Source organism: Seriola lalandi, unplaced genomic scaffold (assembly GCF_002814215.2).
Source record: "Seriola lalandi dorsalis isolate HSWRI2012SDOR001 ecotype SW California unplaced genomic scaffold, Sedor1 jcf7180002054408, whole genome shotgun sequence".
Lineage (NCBI taxonomy): Eukaryota > Metazoa > Chordata > Actinopteri > Carangiformes > Carangidae > Seriola > Seriola lalandi.
In genome coordinates, this window is record NW_019524961.1 from 1,406,938 (window position 1) to 1,427,132 (window position 20,195).

The 20,195-nt window shown below is 39.0% G+C and overlaps 1 protein-coding gene across 3 annotated transcripts; it reads left to right on the forward strand.

Annotated features, from left to right (window-relative positions):
- Nucleotides 1-10,286: 10,286 nt before the first annotated feature.
- Nucleotides 10,287-18,930, forward strand: LOC111657608 (uncharacterized). 3 transcript variants are annotated; one of them, XM_087175032.1, is made up of 2 exons: nt 10,287-10,317; nt 14,949-18,930. In XM_087175032.1, the coding sequence occupies exon 2, from the start codon at nt 15,008-15,010 to the stop codon at nt 16,490-16,492; it is 1,485 nt and encodes a 494-aa protein (XP_087031158.1). In that variant the 5' UTR covers nt 10,287-10,317; nt 14,949-15,007; the 3' UTR covers nt 16,493-18,930. The 3 variants fall into 3 exon arrangements, with proteins under 3 accessions (XP_087031158.1, XP_087031157.1, XP_023265620.1); XM_087175031.1 differs by lacking the exon at nt 10,287-10,317 and adding an exon at nt 10,364-10,468; XM_023409852.2 differs by lacking the exon at nt 10,287-10,317 and adding an exon at nt 10,920-11,053.
- The last annotated feature ends 1,265 nt before the right edge of the window (nt 18,931-20,195 follow it).

Sequence of the window (20,195 nt, forward strand, 5' to 3'; positions counted from 1 at the left end):
CTCACACTTAATTTGAAGCCTAGGCAATGGAAGGTGAGGTTATTTTTATAGCACCTTTCAACAATGCAATCAAAAGGACTTTACATACAACAGAAAAGGCATTAAGACAAGATATAAGTAGACAGGCATATAAATAGAATAGAATACATAGAAGATAAAAATAAGCTAAAATTGAATAAAACACTAGATTGGAATAGTTAAAATTACAGTGCAGTCATAATGAAATGGGAGGTATAACTGAACAACCTTGTCTCATAGAAAGTACATTTATATACAACTAAGAAACAGTAAACACTTTTTGAAGGAAACATGTTTGCGACCAGATTACATTTTCTATTAATGTAATCGAAATCTTAATCTTAATTTTACATATTTTGCAGATTGCAAATATGTTTATACTGAAGGTATCAGTAAAATGTTTGCAGACGATGTATTTGTTTTCTGCTAAAATAGACAATCTTGCAGTACACTCACAGCACTTGGTAAAAGTTAAGGAAGAATAGTAGTCTGGTTTGATACAGAAAAAGCACACATTGATTTAAGACACGATGTGTTTATTAACATTTAACTAAAACCACAATATTTCCCTAGCCTTCACCAAAGGGCTTTTGTTACCTAAAACCACAGACTCTGTGGAATGTGGAAGCAAAATCCAGTCCGACAGTTGTGCACTTTATACGCCTGCAATCCTCCCTGACCACATCCTGGTGACTCTGTTGCATCAATAATAATAATAATATAATAATAATAATATATAATATATAATATTGATAATGAGAAAGAAATGTTAGTTGCAGCCTCAATATATGATTAAATCTTAATATTTGTTGTTTAATATGTTGAGGTAAAATACTACCATAGACAGTTAAGAATTCACACAACAAGGAGAAATGTTGTTCCTTCGACCAGCTGAGGCTGTGATATCTAACCTACCTAACAGACCAGGAGTATTCGACTTTAACCTCAGAATGACAATGAAGTACTGCTCAGTAGTGCTGAATGGAGTCTTTGAAGATGTGGAAGATTCCACCAGCTCCACTTGCAGAAGTAGGTCAGGCAGACGCCTACAGTAAGCAACTGCAGGTTAAGTGCTTGTCTTTGTATTCAGAGACAGCCTTGGCCTCTAGTGGGAGGGGGGGTGGTCTATGTTCTGTGTCTACCCACAAGAGGGAGACAAGTCCACAAAAATGCATGGAGTGCAGTAAGTGGAGTGAGTCTTCAATATTATCAGTTTAAATTCCAACAATATCACAGTATTATACTTGAATCTTGTAGCCACAGGCTAAGCTTTAAAAAAAAGAGAAATCCAACATATTACTTAATTAGATTTTGGTTGAAACTAGAGATATGCCACAGTCTAATTCTTGTGATGAAATAATATTTTCACATTTCTTGGAAAATACACTAAAGTATGTAGAGATTGTGTTAATCTGAAACGTAGCTTTGTGATGAATGTACTCGATTATGAATGAAATGGAAGATAAGGGTAGGACATACGATAGGTAGAGACAGACAAAGACGGACAGACAAAAGTAATAGGAGGACCCTGCGAGGAAGAGGAAGAGACTCGTGCTGACCCTGCTCCGGTGCTCTGCAGCGTGAGGTAGTTGGTTGTATGGTTTCGCATAATAAACAGCCTGGAGATAACTGTACAACCTTCTAGCTTTCCCTGCGGTGTCACCCAGACTTCATATGAATGCCGTCAACCTTCATGCTTCTTCAAGTGGTGAGTACGAAGACTTACATGGACAAAAAGGACAAAAAGTTCTAAAAATGACGACTTTTTATAGGAGGATAGGAATAAATAAGGATGGGAATAAAGGTCAATACAGAGGGCTGTAAACTACATTAAACAAGAGTAATATTCTGAGGTTGATCCACTTTGTAAATAGTAACACAGTATATTCTCTTTTTGTCTGTACAGTTGAAAAAAAAAATTTTTTCAAGGTCTGCTTTACTAAGTGTCTGGTGGATGTATTTTACAGTGATGGACAAAAGAGATGCACTGATAGTCCTCGCATTAAATCCATTAAAATAATTGTACACTTCACCTTCAGCAAATTCAATTCCAAGCTCATAATAATAATGACACAAAAACAAGGTTCAAAACTGTTTCTGCACCGACTTTAAATCTAAAACATCTGAAATACTAATCAGGTTTTGCTGTCGAGGTCCAGCTAATCCAGACATCAATATACGCACCTTGCTCTGCAGTGCTGTTTGATTTGTTATTTGGTGCAGTCCAATGGGGTATAGAGCCAACTATCGATAGCTGTTTGTTTCTTAGCATGCCGTGCACAAAAACACAGAGTGTCTCTTTAGACAACATTAAGCTGGAATGCTGAAACCAGTAAAACAGGAGAGTCCCCTCTTTAGAAAACTCATATTTTAAATAATTTCATTGTGTGTCAGCAGTCTGTAAAGTAAGAAGTGTCAGTTTAATCTGTACATCGGGTTCGGATCCATCAAGCTTGATTTAAATGAATTTAAACTGCATTATGATAAGGCCTTGGATTTTTAACATTTCTTATTGTATTAGATACTGCACAAATGAAGAATTTTACGGCAAGACATTTGTCGTTTTTGTTTGATTTTGCAAGTCGTTTTCAGTGCATCTTTATTCAGTTGACAAAACAATCTCCAGAGTTAACTATCTATGCTGCTTTCTGTATTCATGGCAGATAATGACAGTGTGCCCAGACATTAGTATCAGTGTGTCTTGAAACTCGGGGCTGTGTGTGAACTTGCTTACCGCCTCCGCCTCCTTCCCCTCTCCTTCCCCTCTCCTTCCTGCCGCCACCCCACCCCCCACCACCGCCACCCCCCTCTGTCCCCCAGTGTGTCTGGCTAGTGGCTCAGACACTCAGTATCCGCATTGCGTTGCAGTGCTCCAGCGAGGAAGGGAAAAAAGAGCATATATCAGCAATCTCTGCCGAGCACTGCTCTTTTCTGTACGCACACAAAGAAACGACTCCCTGGCATGTTCCAATTCAAGAGGAAATACAGTCACAATAGAGACGCCTGCCACTCGCTATTTTATAAACGTTGGCCGATTCCTGCGTTTGTTTTTACATTTAATGCTGACATTTGATACATGATGCCGACCGATATTTTGTTGCATATTTTGTCCTGTTAGCATCTGTAATTTCTTATTAATTGCTGTTAGGTTTATTGTATTATATTCCGTTTTATCAAAACAGCATGAAAGTAAAAAAATTTCTTGATTTATTGAAGATTGTCGCAACAAATTTCACAGATTTTCACCCACATGAAGTGTAATTTTGAGAGTTTTTCTTTTAAATGTACAAAGATGGACAAAGTTCAACTATGATGGAAATTGAGGTTTCACAATTTGTTGACAGCTTTCTTATCGCTCACCATATGACAGAGGATATTTGGGAATTTGTGCGAAAAAGGCAGCTAGATAGATGTGTGATGAACTGTGCAGATAGTGGACTGTTGTGTTAATGAAATATGGAAGAAGAGCAGCAGTGTTGTGGTCAGAAAGGCTGGGAGGTTAATCACCTTTGGGCTTGCTGTGGCTTTGATCCTCATGCTGTGTGAAATCCACAGCCTCCGTCTGTGAGATCCCCCCAACCCCTTTCCCACCCCCACCCTCCGTTCCCTCCCTTCCTCACACACACGAGCCCTCTCACACAGATGCATGTGTGCACAGCAGTGCACGAGGACATGCGCGCGCACACCTCACACACATGCGCCTCCCTCTGAACACGTTGACTCTCTCTCTCCTCCAGATGCACGAACATAACAGCGCAAGTTCAAACACACTCAAACAAACACAGAGTAATAGACACCCATGTTGAGAGACACGGCATCGTGTGAACGTAGACTGCAAGATGGGGCGAGACGGGACGTCACGCCTGGAAAAAATGTAAGGGGTTAGAGTAGGAGAGGGGGGAAGAGAGGGGGAGAGACAAGGAGGGAATGATGAAAATGAGGGGAAGGGCTGAGACAGAGCAGAGGGAGGCGGGGACAGAGTGATAGAGAGTGTTCAGGCTAGAGAAGAAGAAAGAGCGATAGCTGGAGATACTGCATGCTTGCATAAGTGTGTGTGAGTGTGTGAGTGCATGCGTGCATGTGTTTGTGCGTGATGTATGTAGGTGACACAGATTTATGAAAGGAGAGGGTCATAGATGGAGGCTCTGTTGGTGGTTGGGGGTTGGGGGAAGTGGGGGTGTTGGTACAGCACCAGATAATGGAATCAATGCAATTGTCCGTGTGTGTTATACTGTGTGTGTCTGCGTGTGTGTCTGCGTGTGTGTGTCTGTGTGTAGCGTACCTGCCTCATAGACATTGCTTGCTCGGACTCTAATCGCCTGGAGAATTAGTGATGTGACTTGGCAGAGGGAAACAGGCACAAAACAGAGCCAGGGACAGCGCCTGAGAGAGGGATAGAAGAAGAGGAGAGACAAAAAGAGGAGAGCGAGAGATGGAGGGGTAGCGAGAGGGGAATAGCTTTTCTGTTCACCGCCGCGTACTCGCTCAGAGAAAAGGAAGACTGAAGATGGGGCAGGATAGGTTTTATCATGCGTTATTTCCTTTACCACTGGATTAATTGATGCTTATTTTCTCTCAGGGGGAAAACGGATCAATAACTCATCGTAAGAGTGCGTTGTGTTATGTGTGTATGTGTGTGTGTGTGCGCGCGTACCTCTTTTATGTACATGCACTTGTTGTATGCATGTGCATACGGACATGAGTATAAATGTGTGCATGTGTTCATGTAAGGAACACCAGGCAAAGGCAAATGGTGAGTTCAGGATGACTTGAGCGGGCCGGATAACAAATCGAGACAATTCGACTGACCACGTCCATCCGCCATCTTTCCGTCATTTGTGTCCACCTTCATGTTTATTCTTTTTGACATAGGTTATTTTTTTACATGAGAATATTTCACTTCATTCTCTCTTTTAGCCTCTGGTTTCATCCTCCGGTCTTTGTCTCTGGTGCTTCAAAGAGCAGCAGAGGCGCTCATAAAACTGGGACAGAGGAAAATATCTCAAAGCACAGAGACAAAGAGGAAACAGAGAGAGGCAGCAAAAGGCTTCATGCTCTGTGTGCCTTTGTGGAGTTGCATGTTCGTCTGCATGTGTGTGCACCTGGCCACAGACAGATTTTGTAAGTTAGAGACACATGTTCTTGATTGTTGGCGGACGATAAAGCTGTCGTCTGCACAGACTTACATGTGATGCAAATGGAGCTTTTCAGCTGTGTACCAGTTGTTTGAACCCTGGCTCATATTCTTCATGTGGCATCTGCAGTGTCAGGCTTGTGTGACATTTATTTTGTCTGGGGAAGAGTAAATCAGTGTTACTCCCTCAAGGCTGAACATCTTTGTCATGGGGGAGTGATTGCATAATCCTGTGAGATCACAAGGCCTGTAGGAAATATAAGACGACAGTGTTGTCTGCGGCTTCAGGCACAGCTGTCTGTGGATGTTTCATGCATGTGCACAAGCAAAGAGTGTATGTGTGTGTGTCTATGAACTGTATGACCGCTCTGTTGGAGCTTAACGCTCATATAGGCCAGGCGGTCGTATGTTCATCCCATATGCAAATCCGATTTATACGTTAAATTTGAGGATTTTGCTCTGCGTATGTGCGCCTGCCTTCAAATGCTTTGTCTATCTGTCTGCCAGCAGGGGGCATTTTGTTTGAACGTCTTACTGCACAGACCTGCACTGAATAACAGGCGCTGGCTATGTCAGGAAGGAAAGACAGTCAAAGGGCCCTGAAAATGTATTGAACGGATAAATACTGCTGTGAGAATTGATATTTATATGTTTAGTGATGTATTTTAACATTTTCCTCTGTCTTTTGCAGGCTGTGATCCAGTCCAGTTCATGCAGACGAAACATTTCGTGTCGGACTGCATCGGCATCGATAACAAACAACGGTAATCATCAAATATGATGTATGACGTAGAGTCTATTTTTGTTATAATGTATAAAGATGCTATGTAAGTAATTCAAATGTTTTTATGTGCAGGTTTAGAAAAGTTAATCTCACGGGCTTAACAAAATAATTCACAATAAATATACGACATACGTCACTGAAATATATTTTAGTATGTTAAAATTTCACAACTTGCAGTAATATTTAAGACTTTGGATTTGAACTGTGGACGAGGATGATTGAGCAGCTGACCGTCAGCTCCTGCATTTTCAGACCAGCGGTGTCTGTCGGTGTGCGTCATTGTCCCTGAGACCCTTAACCTGTGATGATATGAAAGGTCACAGGTGAGGTCCTTGGGAACAAAGGTGCATGCAGTTGCCTCTGGAGACCACGACATTTCCTGTCATTAGACTGAGAGAAACATTCTTACATTGCCAGACAACATGTCATGAGATTATCACAAATATCAGAAATGTGTAAGAGATGTTTTGAATGCATGAAGTCATCCGAAGAGAATTCCCCAAACTTTCCAGACATCAGGAAAAGCCAAGAAGAGACACCGTGGTTTGCTGGAGGGGGCAGTACCTTTTGGCCGACTTTGTGAGATGAACAGTTACACGGTTCAATAAGAAGGCAGCCAAGGGTCATGACCCCGATATATGATTCACATGGGATTTTTTAAATCCGTTCACAGACACTGAAAATAACAACACTGAAGACCTGTAGTTAAAAGAAGGAAACGCTTTGATGGTTAATTTTATGAAAAGACAAAAAATTTCCCAGGCTGACAGTGACATATACAGATAGCATGTTTGGTGTACCAAAACAGTCCAAAACCTAATTATGTTTAGTTTGCTGTCAGAAAAATGGTTGAATAATAACCTAAGCAATTAATCAATTGTCAAAATAGTTGATTCATTTCATAAATTTTCCATAATTTCCATGGATGAATGATATGCAACTTGCTCTGGATTTTCCTTTTTGTGATGACAATAAAATTCAAGAAATTGTGAAAACTTGTATTGTTTTTGTTAAATACCATGTAAATCCAACAAAAACTGAAAAAACATTTTTTAAAAAATGTAATCAGCTCTTTTCTTTTGTGGCACACAAACAGTCTAGGCAGCATTTTTGCTCACCCAGTCAGGAATTGAATGTGCGATAAATGTTTCAGATTAGTGCAGTGAAGATCAACATGTGATATTAGGCTCCAACAGAGAGCACAAATCAAGCTTCTTCACTGCCACATTTTTCTGACCACTTAACAAACCGCCACAGCTGCAGTTTTCAGGTGAATAAATGAAAGTGACGTGGTCTTTTTTCAGACTCTCGCCCTGACGCTCAGCCAGGGTGGCTCAGTGTTCCCTGGCTCTGAGCCCTCCATGTGTTTGTGCATCCCAGGACAGTTGACATTGATTGTGCAGGAGACAGACTGAGCCACATTAGTACCCAGCTCGGGCCTGCCGCTGAAAAACACATTAACTGGCTGCATTGGGAGCCCTGTCTGGTAACCATGGCAAAGCACACAGGGAGAGAGGAGGGAGGGAGGAGGAGGAGGGTTGAGACGGGGCAGCGGGTTCAGCACACAGTCTCTCAGGGGTTGTCTTTCTCAAGCGCTCCTTTCCTTTCCTCCGGCCACGTCTGTCATTTTCTTTCAGCCTCTCTCTCCCTCTTTTGAACTGACAGCTTCTCTCTCGCTCCCTCTGTCTCTCTGTCTCTCTGTCTCTCCCCTCCTCACACACATATAAACACAATTTGCATATTTCTTTCTCTTTTCTTGCATTCCTCTCATTGATGCTGACCTCATCACTCTGCCCTTACCTCATACTCCACCCCCTTATCCAACTACCCTGTGCAACATAATCTGCCTCTCTCTAATTTGCCTCTTTTTTCTGGCCTTTTCCCCCCATGCCTTTTGTTCCATTGTCAATATGGTTCCCCTCTGTGGAGAGGTACAGGAGAGACAAGACGGAGCTAGATTATATGCATACAGTATTTTATGCTCATAATGTATATTGCAGGCCTGTTACAGTTTTCTAAGGTTACTAAACTATACTATGCATCTGCTGATGTACTTCAGCTGCTGTTATACTTCAGGTTCCCCGTGTGGGATCAATAAAATGTTATCTTATAAATCAGTCACACCCCCTTTAAATAAGAATTAGGCTGGTCTTTTGTCGGCAGATCTTTTAATGGAAATTTCCACCTCAGAGCTGCACTCAGGCTGACCAACCTAAAATATGTAGTTATGTGCTTTTTCTCTGTAATTGTGTTCAAGCATAATTTTAGGTACTTGTACTTTTGAGTCTTTATATGAGGGAAGACTTTAAAAGTGAAAACCATATATTAACTTAATTACGGTAACTACTTACGTATGATCAGCTATGAATAATTTTTCTGAACCGCTGCTACTGTGGCCTCTAGTTACAGCATAATGGTAAATGGCAATACAGTAGCTCAGTATTGACTGTTACACAGTAAAATATAAAGTTTGTAAAAAAAAAAAAAAAAAATTATTATTAGCCACTATAAGCTACTGGTCATGCCAGACCAGATAAGGCTGGTAAAACCCTGAGTGTATTGAATTCACCATTAAACTTTTCATTTGAGGAAGAATGTGTTATTTCTTCTCGTAAAAGTGACATTGCCTCACTTCAAACCAAATATATTAAAGCAGTTAAGCCGGCCACAACTAGCCCATCGTTTTCTTCCCCTTCTCTTACAGTCATGCAAATGAAATCCCTCTTTAAACTGAAATATAGGCCTGAAGATCTGACGTTTTTGGATATTGTCATGCACATACACATGCCGAGATGAGACAACAGAAATACCAGTGCAGTAGGGAAAAAGTGGTGCAACCAACTTCCTATCCTATTCTTCAAATAAAGTCTGCCAAATCTGCTAGATTCCCTTCCTAGAATACAACTAAAATGTATGTATTCTTCCGTCAATAAGAACTCATCAGAAATGACGTACATTTTACTGAAAGGCATAGCCCTTAAATCATTGACTACAAACAAATCAATTTCTCTTCAGGGTAACAATTAAACCAATTTTATGAAACCATGTTTGTAATTTGGGTTTATACCAAACATTAACATACCATCTTTTCTTAGACCATTATTAATATTATTATTACAATTCTAGTTTTTAGAATTAGAGGAATTTTATTATGAGATTATGTAAACATGTTTCTGTCAGTAGAATTTTATAATTTATATTGTTTATCATGGTGCTACATAGTTGCATCAGTCGTGTTACTTTCCTCCATCACAGTAAATGTTCCACATTTCATCAGATTCATCTCTAGGGGGCACTACTGAGTTACAGTCCCGCAGTCACAGTGCTTGGTTGAGGTGGCAATGCATAAACTAAAGTAAAACAATGTACGTAATTTAAATTAAATAACAAAAAATCAATACATCATATTTCACTTAACTGTCCACTTTGTGATAGCATTTACTCCACTACTTTATATTTCAGAGTCAAATAAATATTTTATGTAGTTGCTAGTTTGCTTCTAAAAAAGTATGTCTGAAGAGTTTGAACAAGTCAGCATTATGCGCAGTTGCTGTCTAGAGGTCTAGAGGCTGCTTAAATACTTACATTCATGACTGTATGTCCATGCTCAGTTTTAATAGATTCAAAATATGATGTTAGCATTTACCAAAAGGAATCAAAGAGGAACACACAATACTACCTTATATTCTGGGTAAGTTGTAACAATATTTTTGGCAAAATATAACATAGATTGTATCAGATGTTGATGAAGTAGACATACCAACCAAACTAAGCCCTACATAGTGCAACGGTAGCTGAAACACAGCTGACTAGTCTCATAGTGTGAGGTCAGTATGACATTTCAAAATATTTTCATTGAACAAAGGTTGAAGAAATTTGATTTTTCTTTCTGCAAAATCAAGGATGTGGTTGTAAAATTGTTAACTTTGCTCATGCCCTTTTCTTTTATGTTGTGTGAGCATGAGACCAAATGAAGCAATGTTGCATGATCAGAATCATTGATCAACTTGCCTGTATTATACACCTCAGTTTAATTGTAGTCACATCTTTACCACTAATATATCTGTTTTTTTAAGGGTGTTATCTTCTTGTATCCTACTACAGCACATTATGTAAACTTGCAAATATCATTTGTATCAAGCTGGGAGTGATGCTTTTAATTCTCGTGGTTGTGCGATATTATGTTGGTGTTGTTTCTTTTCAGAGAAGATAAGATATAAGAAAAGATAGACTGTAGGAGCCAAAATGTGCATTTTGCCAGCGTTGTTTATCTGTTTTGGTTGCACACGTTAATTTGATTATCACTTCCGGCAGTGGACACAGGGGTGTGGTTTCACTTTATTTACCTGTTCATTAGTGTGGCGGGATTCAGACAAGGAGGGTGAGTGAGACTCCGATATTTTATGTTGACCTTTATGTTTTGATTTAAGTTCTCTAACACCACAACTGCTGATCAGTAGCTGATGTTTAAAAAAAAAAACAGTGTCAAACTCTTATGGACTAAGCAATGGATTTGTGCAAATGCGTCACAGGTAAGAGCCCACTCAACGCTCCGACGGCTTTCTTTAATGGACTAAATAGCTGCTACACAAACTTTATTGAGTGTCAGCAGCAGAAATACAACACACAGACAGATGCAGTCAAATGTCCAGTATACTACATATATTATGAGGACATACTTAAAATTAAGAATGAAAAAACAAATACTTAATACAAATACTTATATATGACGACATAAATTGTAAGTATAAAGTGTATTGAAGTAAAACACTCACAATATGAAGATACTTTGTGGTCTGTGTAGTGTCAGAGATAGCAGTGTGAAAGTGGAGGCAATTAAATTGCATTGCAAATGTGGATATAAATCATGGTATAAATCTAGGTCCTGCATATGGGCAGTGTATGTGGGGGGTCACAGTACCAGCCTGGGAGGGGAACTCAAACTCTCCTCTGCTGTTTCTTCCGGAGCCTCCTGAACGTCACGGACGGCCGGAAGCGGTCGCAAATTTAAACCGCCACCACAGCAACAATAAAAGCGTACTTCACTTTACGGGCTGTGTGATGAACCAGTATTTGGTGAAAAATTAAACTAAAATCCTGCCGAGGATTTCTTTAAGGTGAGATATGCACTCTGTTCATTACTCCATTTTATCTGCTTTGCAATGCGTGCTACTTTCTCCATCGCCGTCGATTTTTGAAGCTGACTATTACCTGGAAAACAATCTGGTCCAGAGTCATCGCGATTGTTTAAGGCCCTAAATCTGATCAAATTTACGGTCCTTCAGTTGCAGCTGATAATGCATGTGGTCTGTATGATTTTTTAAATTAAATTGCATTTTTTTCAATATGTAAATATGTAGCCCAAGAACAAAAAAAATATTAGTATTTGCTTGCAGCGACGTTAAGTGTCCACATGTTGTTGCTAGCCTCCTGAGCACTTCTCCGTCGGTGCAGCTTCCCGCCGTTGAAAGATTGCACTCCAGACAATAGACATGGCCGTGCAAAACCCATCCTTTTAATAATAATAACAATATGCAAATTTTATCAATTATTTTCCAAATAATATTTAAAAATATGCTATGTGTGTATACTGTCTTACTCTGCTGACTAGATTATTTGTGTAGATCGTATTTGCTCGCTGTGATTTTCATTAGGATAGAAAATAGTATTTATTTACTTTCCAGAAATGTGGTTTTCATTAATAACAGTTTTTCTGAAATGGAAAACATTCTCTGGCTGGTATGAGTGCATCACTAAAGCATTTGACAGTCTCACTTGGATATAGAAAATGTTCTGACTCATAAATAAAGTTTAAAAAAGCTCATGGTAATTGATTTTTATGTAAATAATGAGTGTATAGATACAAGTGAGTAGGCTTATGAGTTCTCCCGAATATGTAACTAATGTTAACAAGTCTATTTTAGCAAATTGATCAATCGAAGGTAAATTTTAAAATGTGTACTTCAACATATTACATATTATTTCACCATATTAAGATAGGTACATAGGTTTAGATTATCAATATGGCCTATGTAACCCTTTAATCAGGTACCACTTTTTTTATAGGGATCGGCCAATATGTTTTTTTTCAGGGCCGATACCAATTATCGGTAATCGAGGAGACCAATAACCAATATTTGGAACCGATATGCCAACACAAAACTACTGCTTTATAAGGACACTCACCGTTGCATCCAGGTGTTTTCTATTATGTTGTCAACCCTATTCATATAATTGAAAGTAAGCTAAATAACAAAAACACTTCTGTATAATGTAATAAAGCTACACACACTACTTCCTCCATAATGATCATAAGGTTGAATCGACAACTGTCTGAAACGATTTTTATTACAAACTGAACATTATAACCTTCATGAAGTAAGATTTACTGCCAGACTGTTGTATTAGTCTACATCAGTTTTAGCTAGATGTTCCTAATAAACTGACAACTTAGTGTATATTAGTAATTAGGGCCCGAACACTGAGCGTGCCAGGGCCCAGTGGACCTATTGTTTCTGTAGAGATTATTACTTTTCTGCTGGAATATTAGATTTTTGAGGGCCTTGACATACTGAAGAACTCATGAAAATTGGCACACACCTCCAGACTGTTACAAAATGCAAAGTTCAATAGTGATTGGGCAAGGGCGTGTCCAGCAGGCTCCATAGCGCCCCCGAACGTAGGGCCATTTCAACATCGAGGTCCTCGGATGTTCACGAAACTCGATGGGATGATCCTACATATAGTAAAGGATTTCCTGCCGCACGTTTGACCTAGATGTATGAAAATTGGTAGGCATGTCTACCTTGTTGAGCGCTACAAAAAAGCCTCTTGACCCATAAGCTAAATTCAACTGGAAGTCTGCCATTTTGAATTTAGTGTGCACTTTTGGTTTAATTTTAATGAACTCCTCCTGGAGTTTTAATCAGATCAGCTCCACATTTGGTGCATACCATATTAAGACCTTTGTGATCTTAAATTGCGAAATTGCGGGCGCATGGCAAATTTCGTGGCTTCGCCATGACAGAGTAATGTCATGTTTCACAGTAGCCCCTGCAGTAGGATTCACCTAGATGGATGAAAATTGGTAGGCATGTGTATTCTATTTCACAGTTGTTGAACGCCGCGTTGTTGAACGGACAGGAAGTCATTGTAACTCCTATATATTTTTGCCAATCTTCTCCAATCTTGGTCAGAAAATGCATCACAACCTTTGTATGATTCAGTGTGAAAATTATGAGTAGTTGTGAGTTGAATAGCGCGTCTGTGCCTGCTTGTGAGTGCGGTGTGGCGTGGTTGTGATGATGCAGGGCGGCAGTGACCGGCCTCCGGCCAGCGCCCCTGGTGTCCACAAAAATGCAAGGACCTGCTCAACGCTGCTTGCAGCTTTAATTATTAGTTGTATGCACAGGCTGCAAAGTGCCTGACTGGAATTAATTGGTTGATTTTGGTGCTGTCCTCACCTGAGAACTCATTCATGTGGCAGCCTAAAGATGTTCTTTAATAGTTTTATCATATTATTATTATTATTATTATTATCACCAAATTTTTCCCTTCCCCCTTTTAAAATGTAACATGTTAACTCAGAGTACTTTTAACTGACTTACTTTGTACTTTAATCTGAGAACATTTTTATTTCTACTGTAGTAAAAGTGTCTTTTCAGTAACAGTAGTTAGTTGCCATTCACGTGCTGACGTGCTGCAGTCAGTGTAGTGTCTCATCTCCAGTTGCAGGAGTTTCTCATACTAGTAGTGTTTATTGCTACTCTATTTTATCACAGGTAATTCTTCCTTTTCTCTAATCACAGTGTCTAACTACCTGCTGTACATTTCAACTCTAGGTCTGCTCCAGCACTCACAGCTCTCTGTTCCTTTTAGCGACTTTCACTAATTCAGCAATTGTTCTCTCTCTCTCTTTCCCTGTGTGTCTTGAATCAACAGATGAACTTGTTCATCAGAGTGTGGTGTTGTTGTAACTTCAGTGTAGAGGATTGTGATGTTTATTGCAAGTTCAGCGATGTTTGCTGTCTTGCCTTCGACACACAGTTCCACTTGTGAACCGGAGCAGCTCTGGTCTGTGTCCGTCTGTGTACACAACAGCCTTCAGTGTAATAGGCTATTACCCATGACGTCTAACCAATCAGATGGTGCAGTGGGCGGGATATTTCTTCAGACCATAGAGTGCTGACTAGAGACCAGAGACAGGCGGCTGCATCAGAGCCATTTTTAAATTAATAAATTTGATTGGTTTTTGGTTAAAGAAAATAACAATACAGATAATTGGACAACGCAGAATTTTACCACCGATAATCAGTCAGTCGTTCCCTGCTTTTTTTATTTCAAGCTTATTTCCAATATAGTAGAAATTAAACATGAAATTATTTATTGTTATACTAAGAAAATGTGCTTGTTTTTGCAAGACTATATATGTTCCCATTTATCATTTTATTATGATTTTACCAAATCTTTTTATTATGATTTTACCAAATCTTTTTCTTGTTAACTAAATCTTTCTTGTTAAAATAACATCTATTTTATATCTATCTAAAGTTTTTAATATTTCAGGAGTTTTTTGTTATAAGGTGATGTCATCAAATCTCTTGTCAGAACAACTGTCCAATACCCCCAAAATATTGAATTTAATATTATGTGAAGCAAATAAAAGCAGCTAATTCAAACATTTCAGAACCCCCAAAACATCAAGTGTTTTGCATTTTTTCTTGAAAAATGACTAATGATTAATCAGTTTATCAAAATAGTTGTTGATAAATTTGGTTCAAATCAACTTAATTGTTGTAGTTGTAGTTAAACAAGAAACAGTTTCATTGTTTGATTGCATTCATTTACGATTCTTCTGTTCATATTTTGGGATTCATGTGAAAAAAACAGAATTGTGTAAAAATCTAAGTCCTGTTTGATCACATTTACACTAATGTAATCGATATTAAATACTTGAATGTACACTTATTATAAAGTAAATACTAATTGTGGTTTTCAATGTCCAATTTACAGGTCCAAACCTAACAGAAGTAGTCCAGGCAGAAGGCAGTGGTACGGAAGAAGAAATAAGGATGGCTGAGACAGAACAAGGAGATGGTGTGAGCAATGAGGGGGAGTCTAGTGTAGACATGTCCAGCAGCAATCCAATTAAAAGAGGAAGGGGGCGACCACAAGGTTCAAAAAAGCTGAAGGTTTGTGTAACAGACGTTAACTTAATGGAGCTGGTTTCAGGCATTTCCAATGGTGGGTCCACACAGCCCCAGAGAGGAAGAGGGCGTCCAAAACACACAGTGCAGGACGGGTCAGGAGATGTCCATTCTGATAATTCTGTGCAAACACATAGGGGTAAAGGGAGGCCGAAAGGGTCTAAGAAAGAGGCCAGTAATGAAGGCAATCCTGTGACAGACCATTCTCCTAAAAAAAGAGGCAGGCCAAAAAAGTCTGTCAGTACCCCAGAGAAGGTTGCTGCTGAAGATTTGCCAAACGGTGGCTCTAATACTCCTAAAATGGGAAGGGGTCGTCCAAAAGGATCCACAAAGCGCAAATCAGAAAGTTTGTCAAGTGGTGAAGAAGATGAAGGTAGGTCTGTAAAACCCAGGAGAAGAGGTCGACCAAAGGGCTCTCCTAATAAGAAACCCAGACTGAAGGAAGAGGTGAGCAGTGAGGGGGAAGCAGAAGCTGATGGAAGCCCGCCAAAAAGGGAGAGCGGTTGGCTCAGAAAGGTGGAGGCAAATACCAGCGAGACGTTGACACAAGATACATCAAATGGCATCTCAAACATGCCTCGGAGAGGGAGGGGAAGACCAAGAAAAAGTTTTGAACAGAAGAAAAAAAAACAAAAACTGCTCACAGATGGCTCCCAGCATGGTAAGAGGGGAAGAGGTCGACCCAAAGGTTCTTTAAACAAGATGCGCCCTGCATTTAAGTTGGTACAGTACGGCACAGCAAGCCGGCCTCGGAGAGTACATGTCTCACCCCCAAAAGAGAAGCCTGCTCGACCAAAACAGCCAGCCAAAAGGGGAAGGCCAAGGAAGTATCCTCTGCCAGCACCTGAGGATCGGAAAAAGAAGCCGAAAGTATGGAAGCCGCTTGGACGGCCAAGGAAATACCCACGTGTTGATCCACCAGAGGGAGCTCCACCAGCCCCTCACAGAAGGCCTGGTCGGCCTCGCAAGTCTGATTCTAAGAGAGGCGCACACTTACGCAAGAATTGGGATACCACTCCATCCTCACCTCGCAACCCCAATGATGGACCCCCAAGAAAAAGAGGCCGCCCCCCAAGTGCTGCAGGAAGTGGAGATGTCACACCACGGAAAAGAGGCCGCCCTAAAGGTTCTGTCAACAAAAATAAAGCCAGTAGTGAAACGCAGCTCGACAGCGCACTCCCAAACCATTCAAAAGTAAAGAGCGAGTCATCTGTGGTTGAGGTGAAATTTGAAGGAGAGCCGGTAGAAGAAGAGGAGGAGCATGATGTGCAGACGATACCCACCGCCGATGATACTGAAGAAACGTTGATTGAACAGGATGCAAGCTTGGGAGTTGGTAACCAGGCTTGATAAACGATCCCGGTGTGACCAAAAAAGTTGCTGTAGTAGTTGCTGTTGAAAACATAGAATACAATCTTTGTCAATGAAAACACACGTTTTTAACATTTTGTCAGTTGAGTAGGCTAGATATTCAGCAGCTCCTCGGTTTTTCTAACTAACTTGTTCATCTTGTTTTATTGTGCTTGATTATTTTTAAAAGAAAACTATTTCTGTCATTTGAGTAAGCAGTACTACTAATAACCTTTTACTTGAACTGGCATGTAGAGTTTATTATTATAGACTGATTGTTCCAGTTTTCATTGAGCTTTCAGATGTAGTGTTTGTCAGTTTAAATGTGCAAGTAAAACAGTTGTTGGGGAATGACTTGCAGGAGAAGAAGTCCAAACAACTGTTGGAGAGAGGAGAAAAAAGAAGAAGAAGAAAAAAAACACTAACAGTGAAAACATAGAGAGCCGAAGTCCTGGCATCAGATCTGTGCTATAACTTCCTTTCCACTAGCTTCTGTAACTCAGTGCAATCTCTCACAGTCTATTTAGCTTCATCTGTCTTTCTAGAAAAAGGAAATCTGTTCCTTGGGTTTACTTTCCATATTCTAGGATAAATTGGCATATCAATATAGAGCGATATGTGATATATGCCAACTGATGTCCAAATGAACACCTCCTTTTTTCTTTTTTTTTTAAATGTATGTCCCCTTGATTTTAAAATATTTTTTACAGTTTTACAGTAACAGAGAGGACAAGAATATTGACATATAGATCCTAAAAACTATATTTACTATAGCTAACCTGTATTTGGCATGTCACAAGAGATAAATTAAAAAATTCACTGACAGGATAACAACTTGGAGGAAGTTTTTAATTTTTTTTTTATTTCACTGTTTCATTAAAGAGCCTGAATAAATTTTTTTTATAATAATAGCGTGTGAAATGACAATGTGAAAGCAGTTACTTAACCATGCTTAACCTACAGAGAATTATCACCTGGATCTGCAGCTCCCTTTGGCTTTAAAAGAGCTTTATAGTGAGTTTCAGCTCATGTTCTAGTCCAGTTCTGTCCAGTCCTTAAATTTCCTCACCGTCTACGCTCTCATAGCCGAGTTTTCAGTTGTTTTTAGCAAAAAAGCCACAGCACACGGCCTGCCCTGCACCAAACAGCAAAAAGACACAGTCAGTGACTAGCTGGTGAACATAATGCAGCATTTAACAGCTAAAGAGCAAGATATTTCCCTCAGGAGTTGGTAGAGACCAAAAACAGAGCAAAAAGTGAATATGGGACTTACATTCAACTGGTGGTCATAAACATGACTCCAAATGAATGATAATGTTAATCTGTAGCTGCTGGACAAGTAAATACTTCACCAATATCAACTTAAAATGTGATTATATTTCAATGATGTGCTCTCAAATTGTTTCCGCTGCGCCAAAGTTGCTAAAACAAGTTGAAGCAGGTTTAGACCATGATGCACTCTGGCTTATTGGAACTTGTTAAAGGCAGCTTAAATCAGAAAAACGGACACCAGCGATATTAGAACCATGCAGATACAAAAGCCCAAAAAAAGACCACTTTCCCATTGACCAGGAAAGTACTGTTGATAAGACTGGAATTTTAGTTATTTATGTCATTCAAATTATTGTGAAGCATTACTTCGGCTCTCTATTGAGTATCTGTGGGCAGAGTTTTGGGGTTTTGCTAAATATGTCTAAATGATGTCATTATTTTTCTCAATGCCATTTCAGAGTTTATCATACCGCCATATTTGTTTTTGCCTTAATTGTCAAAGCTATGAATGTACCATCAGTCTCGATTAATTTAGATCAATGAGCTGTACCGCATAGATCGGCCTCTCAGCTTTTGTTTCATGCATTACTGGATTTGACGAAAGCTCTGTATCAAACGCCTTCCCGCCGCTCATAGTCGCCTTGAAGATTTCCTCCTCCACTTGTAGCATCTACTCTTTTTTGTTTCAGCTGCTGATGCAGTCATTAGTTCAGCCTTTATTCTATGTTTACGTGCAGCTGTGAAATCTTTTCTGTTTTTTAATAATTTGGGACTGTCATGACATTAAATTCAAGTGATTGGATTGATTTCACAAACGTTAATTTACCTGTTTTTGAGCATTTGTGTAAAAACTTGTGTGACATGACTTGTACATCACATCATTACTGATATTAACATCTTTACGGTTCGGTCAAACAATTGACGTTTCTAAATGCCAAACTGTGCTTCTGTGTGTGTCCAGTTATCATATGTAAAACAGTGTGAGATGAGGATGGAAATAGAGGCTTAAGGTTTTGAAAAATCACATTGAAATTCGAAATGGCTTTGTGAAGTCAAATCATCTTAAGTGGACATATTTGGATTTTGTGTGTTTTAACAAGAAGCCAATAATTTATGAGAGTATGGTCTTGAAATAAAATGTTGATCTTGCCGTTTTATTTTTCAAATGTTGGTGTGATGTTCGGTTCAGATGTGACTGAATTCCTTCAATTCCAGTTTATTTTTGTTCTACCCTACTATTTAACTTAATCCAGGCAACTCCAACAGCAGTAATTAGCTGTTTATTATAGTGTTTGTGTTTAGCTGCTCCAGCCCTACCATTCCTTTTTGATGACGTCATTGATGCACTATGCACCTCAGTCAAGCTGAATCAAAGGTTGTATGTGTTTTGACAAATGAATCACTACTAACTGTATAACCAGTACTATTCAGGTTCTCAAATAAAAAAAAAAACAGTAGTCCTCTCTATGTAACATAGTTTACAGGGATTGTGAGTATTGTTTATTATATTCACTGATTTAAAACAAAGGATAATTGCATTTTGATTAGTTAGTATTAAAAATGATGTTAGTGCAGTATATTGTACATCTCCATAGAACTTCACTGTGTAGTCTGTTAGTACTGCACAGAAACTTTACTCAGACAATGCATTCTCAACTGCGCAGGGAATAATGTACTGTCATGGTATGTAAATTCCTGTTAGTTAATCAAACAGACCAAGATAAAGGTCCACACATGGAAAAATGAAATGTCTGCTCGTGATGGCATGAGTGTAGTTTTTACATGTAAGTTGTTTAGACTATGACATTAGGATAAAGAGTGAATTATTAAATTGAGAACATTAATTACCAGTTTGAGAGCACAAATAACTCCAGAAAATAGATTACTAATTTGAGAGCACAAATGACTAATTTTAGACAACAAATGATTAAATGGAAAGCATTAATTACAAATTTGATAGCATGTATTAGTAAATTGAGAGCACAAATTATTAAATGGAAAGCACAAACTAATTATTTGAGGGCCGTTTATTTCATCTAGTCAAATTACAAATTCAAGAGCACAGATTCTTAAATAGATAGCATGAATTATAAAATGGACAGCACAAATGATTGATTCAAACACAAATTAAACTGAGAGCACATAATACTAATTTGAGCATGGATTCTTATATAGAGACCATGAATTACTAATTTGATAGCAGCGATCATTAAATCGAGAGCACAAATTATTTAATGGAAAGCACAAAATACTAATTTGAGACCACAGATTCTTATCTAGAGAACATAAATGAGTCATCAGAGAGAACAAATTATGAAATAGAGAGCCTGAATTTGCCGACTAATATGATAGCCTTTTTTATTAAATAGGAAAACACAAATTACAAATTCAAGAGCGCAGATTTTAAAAGAGGTCATGAATTATTGGAAGC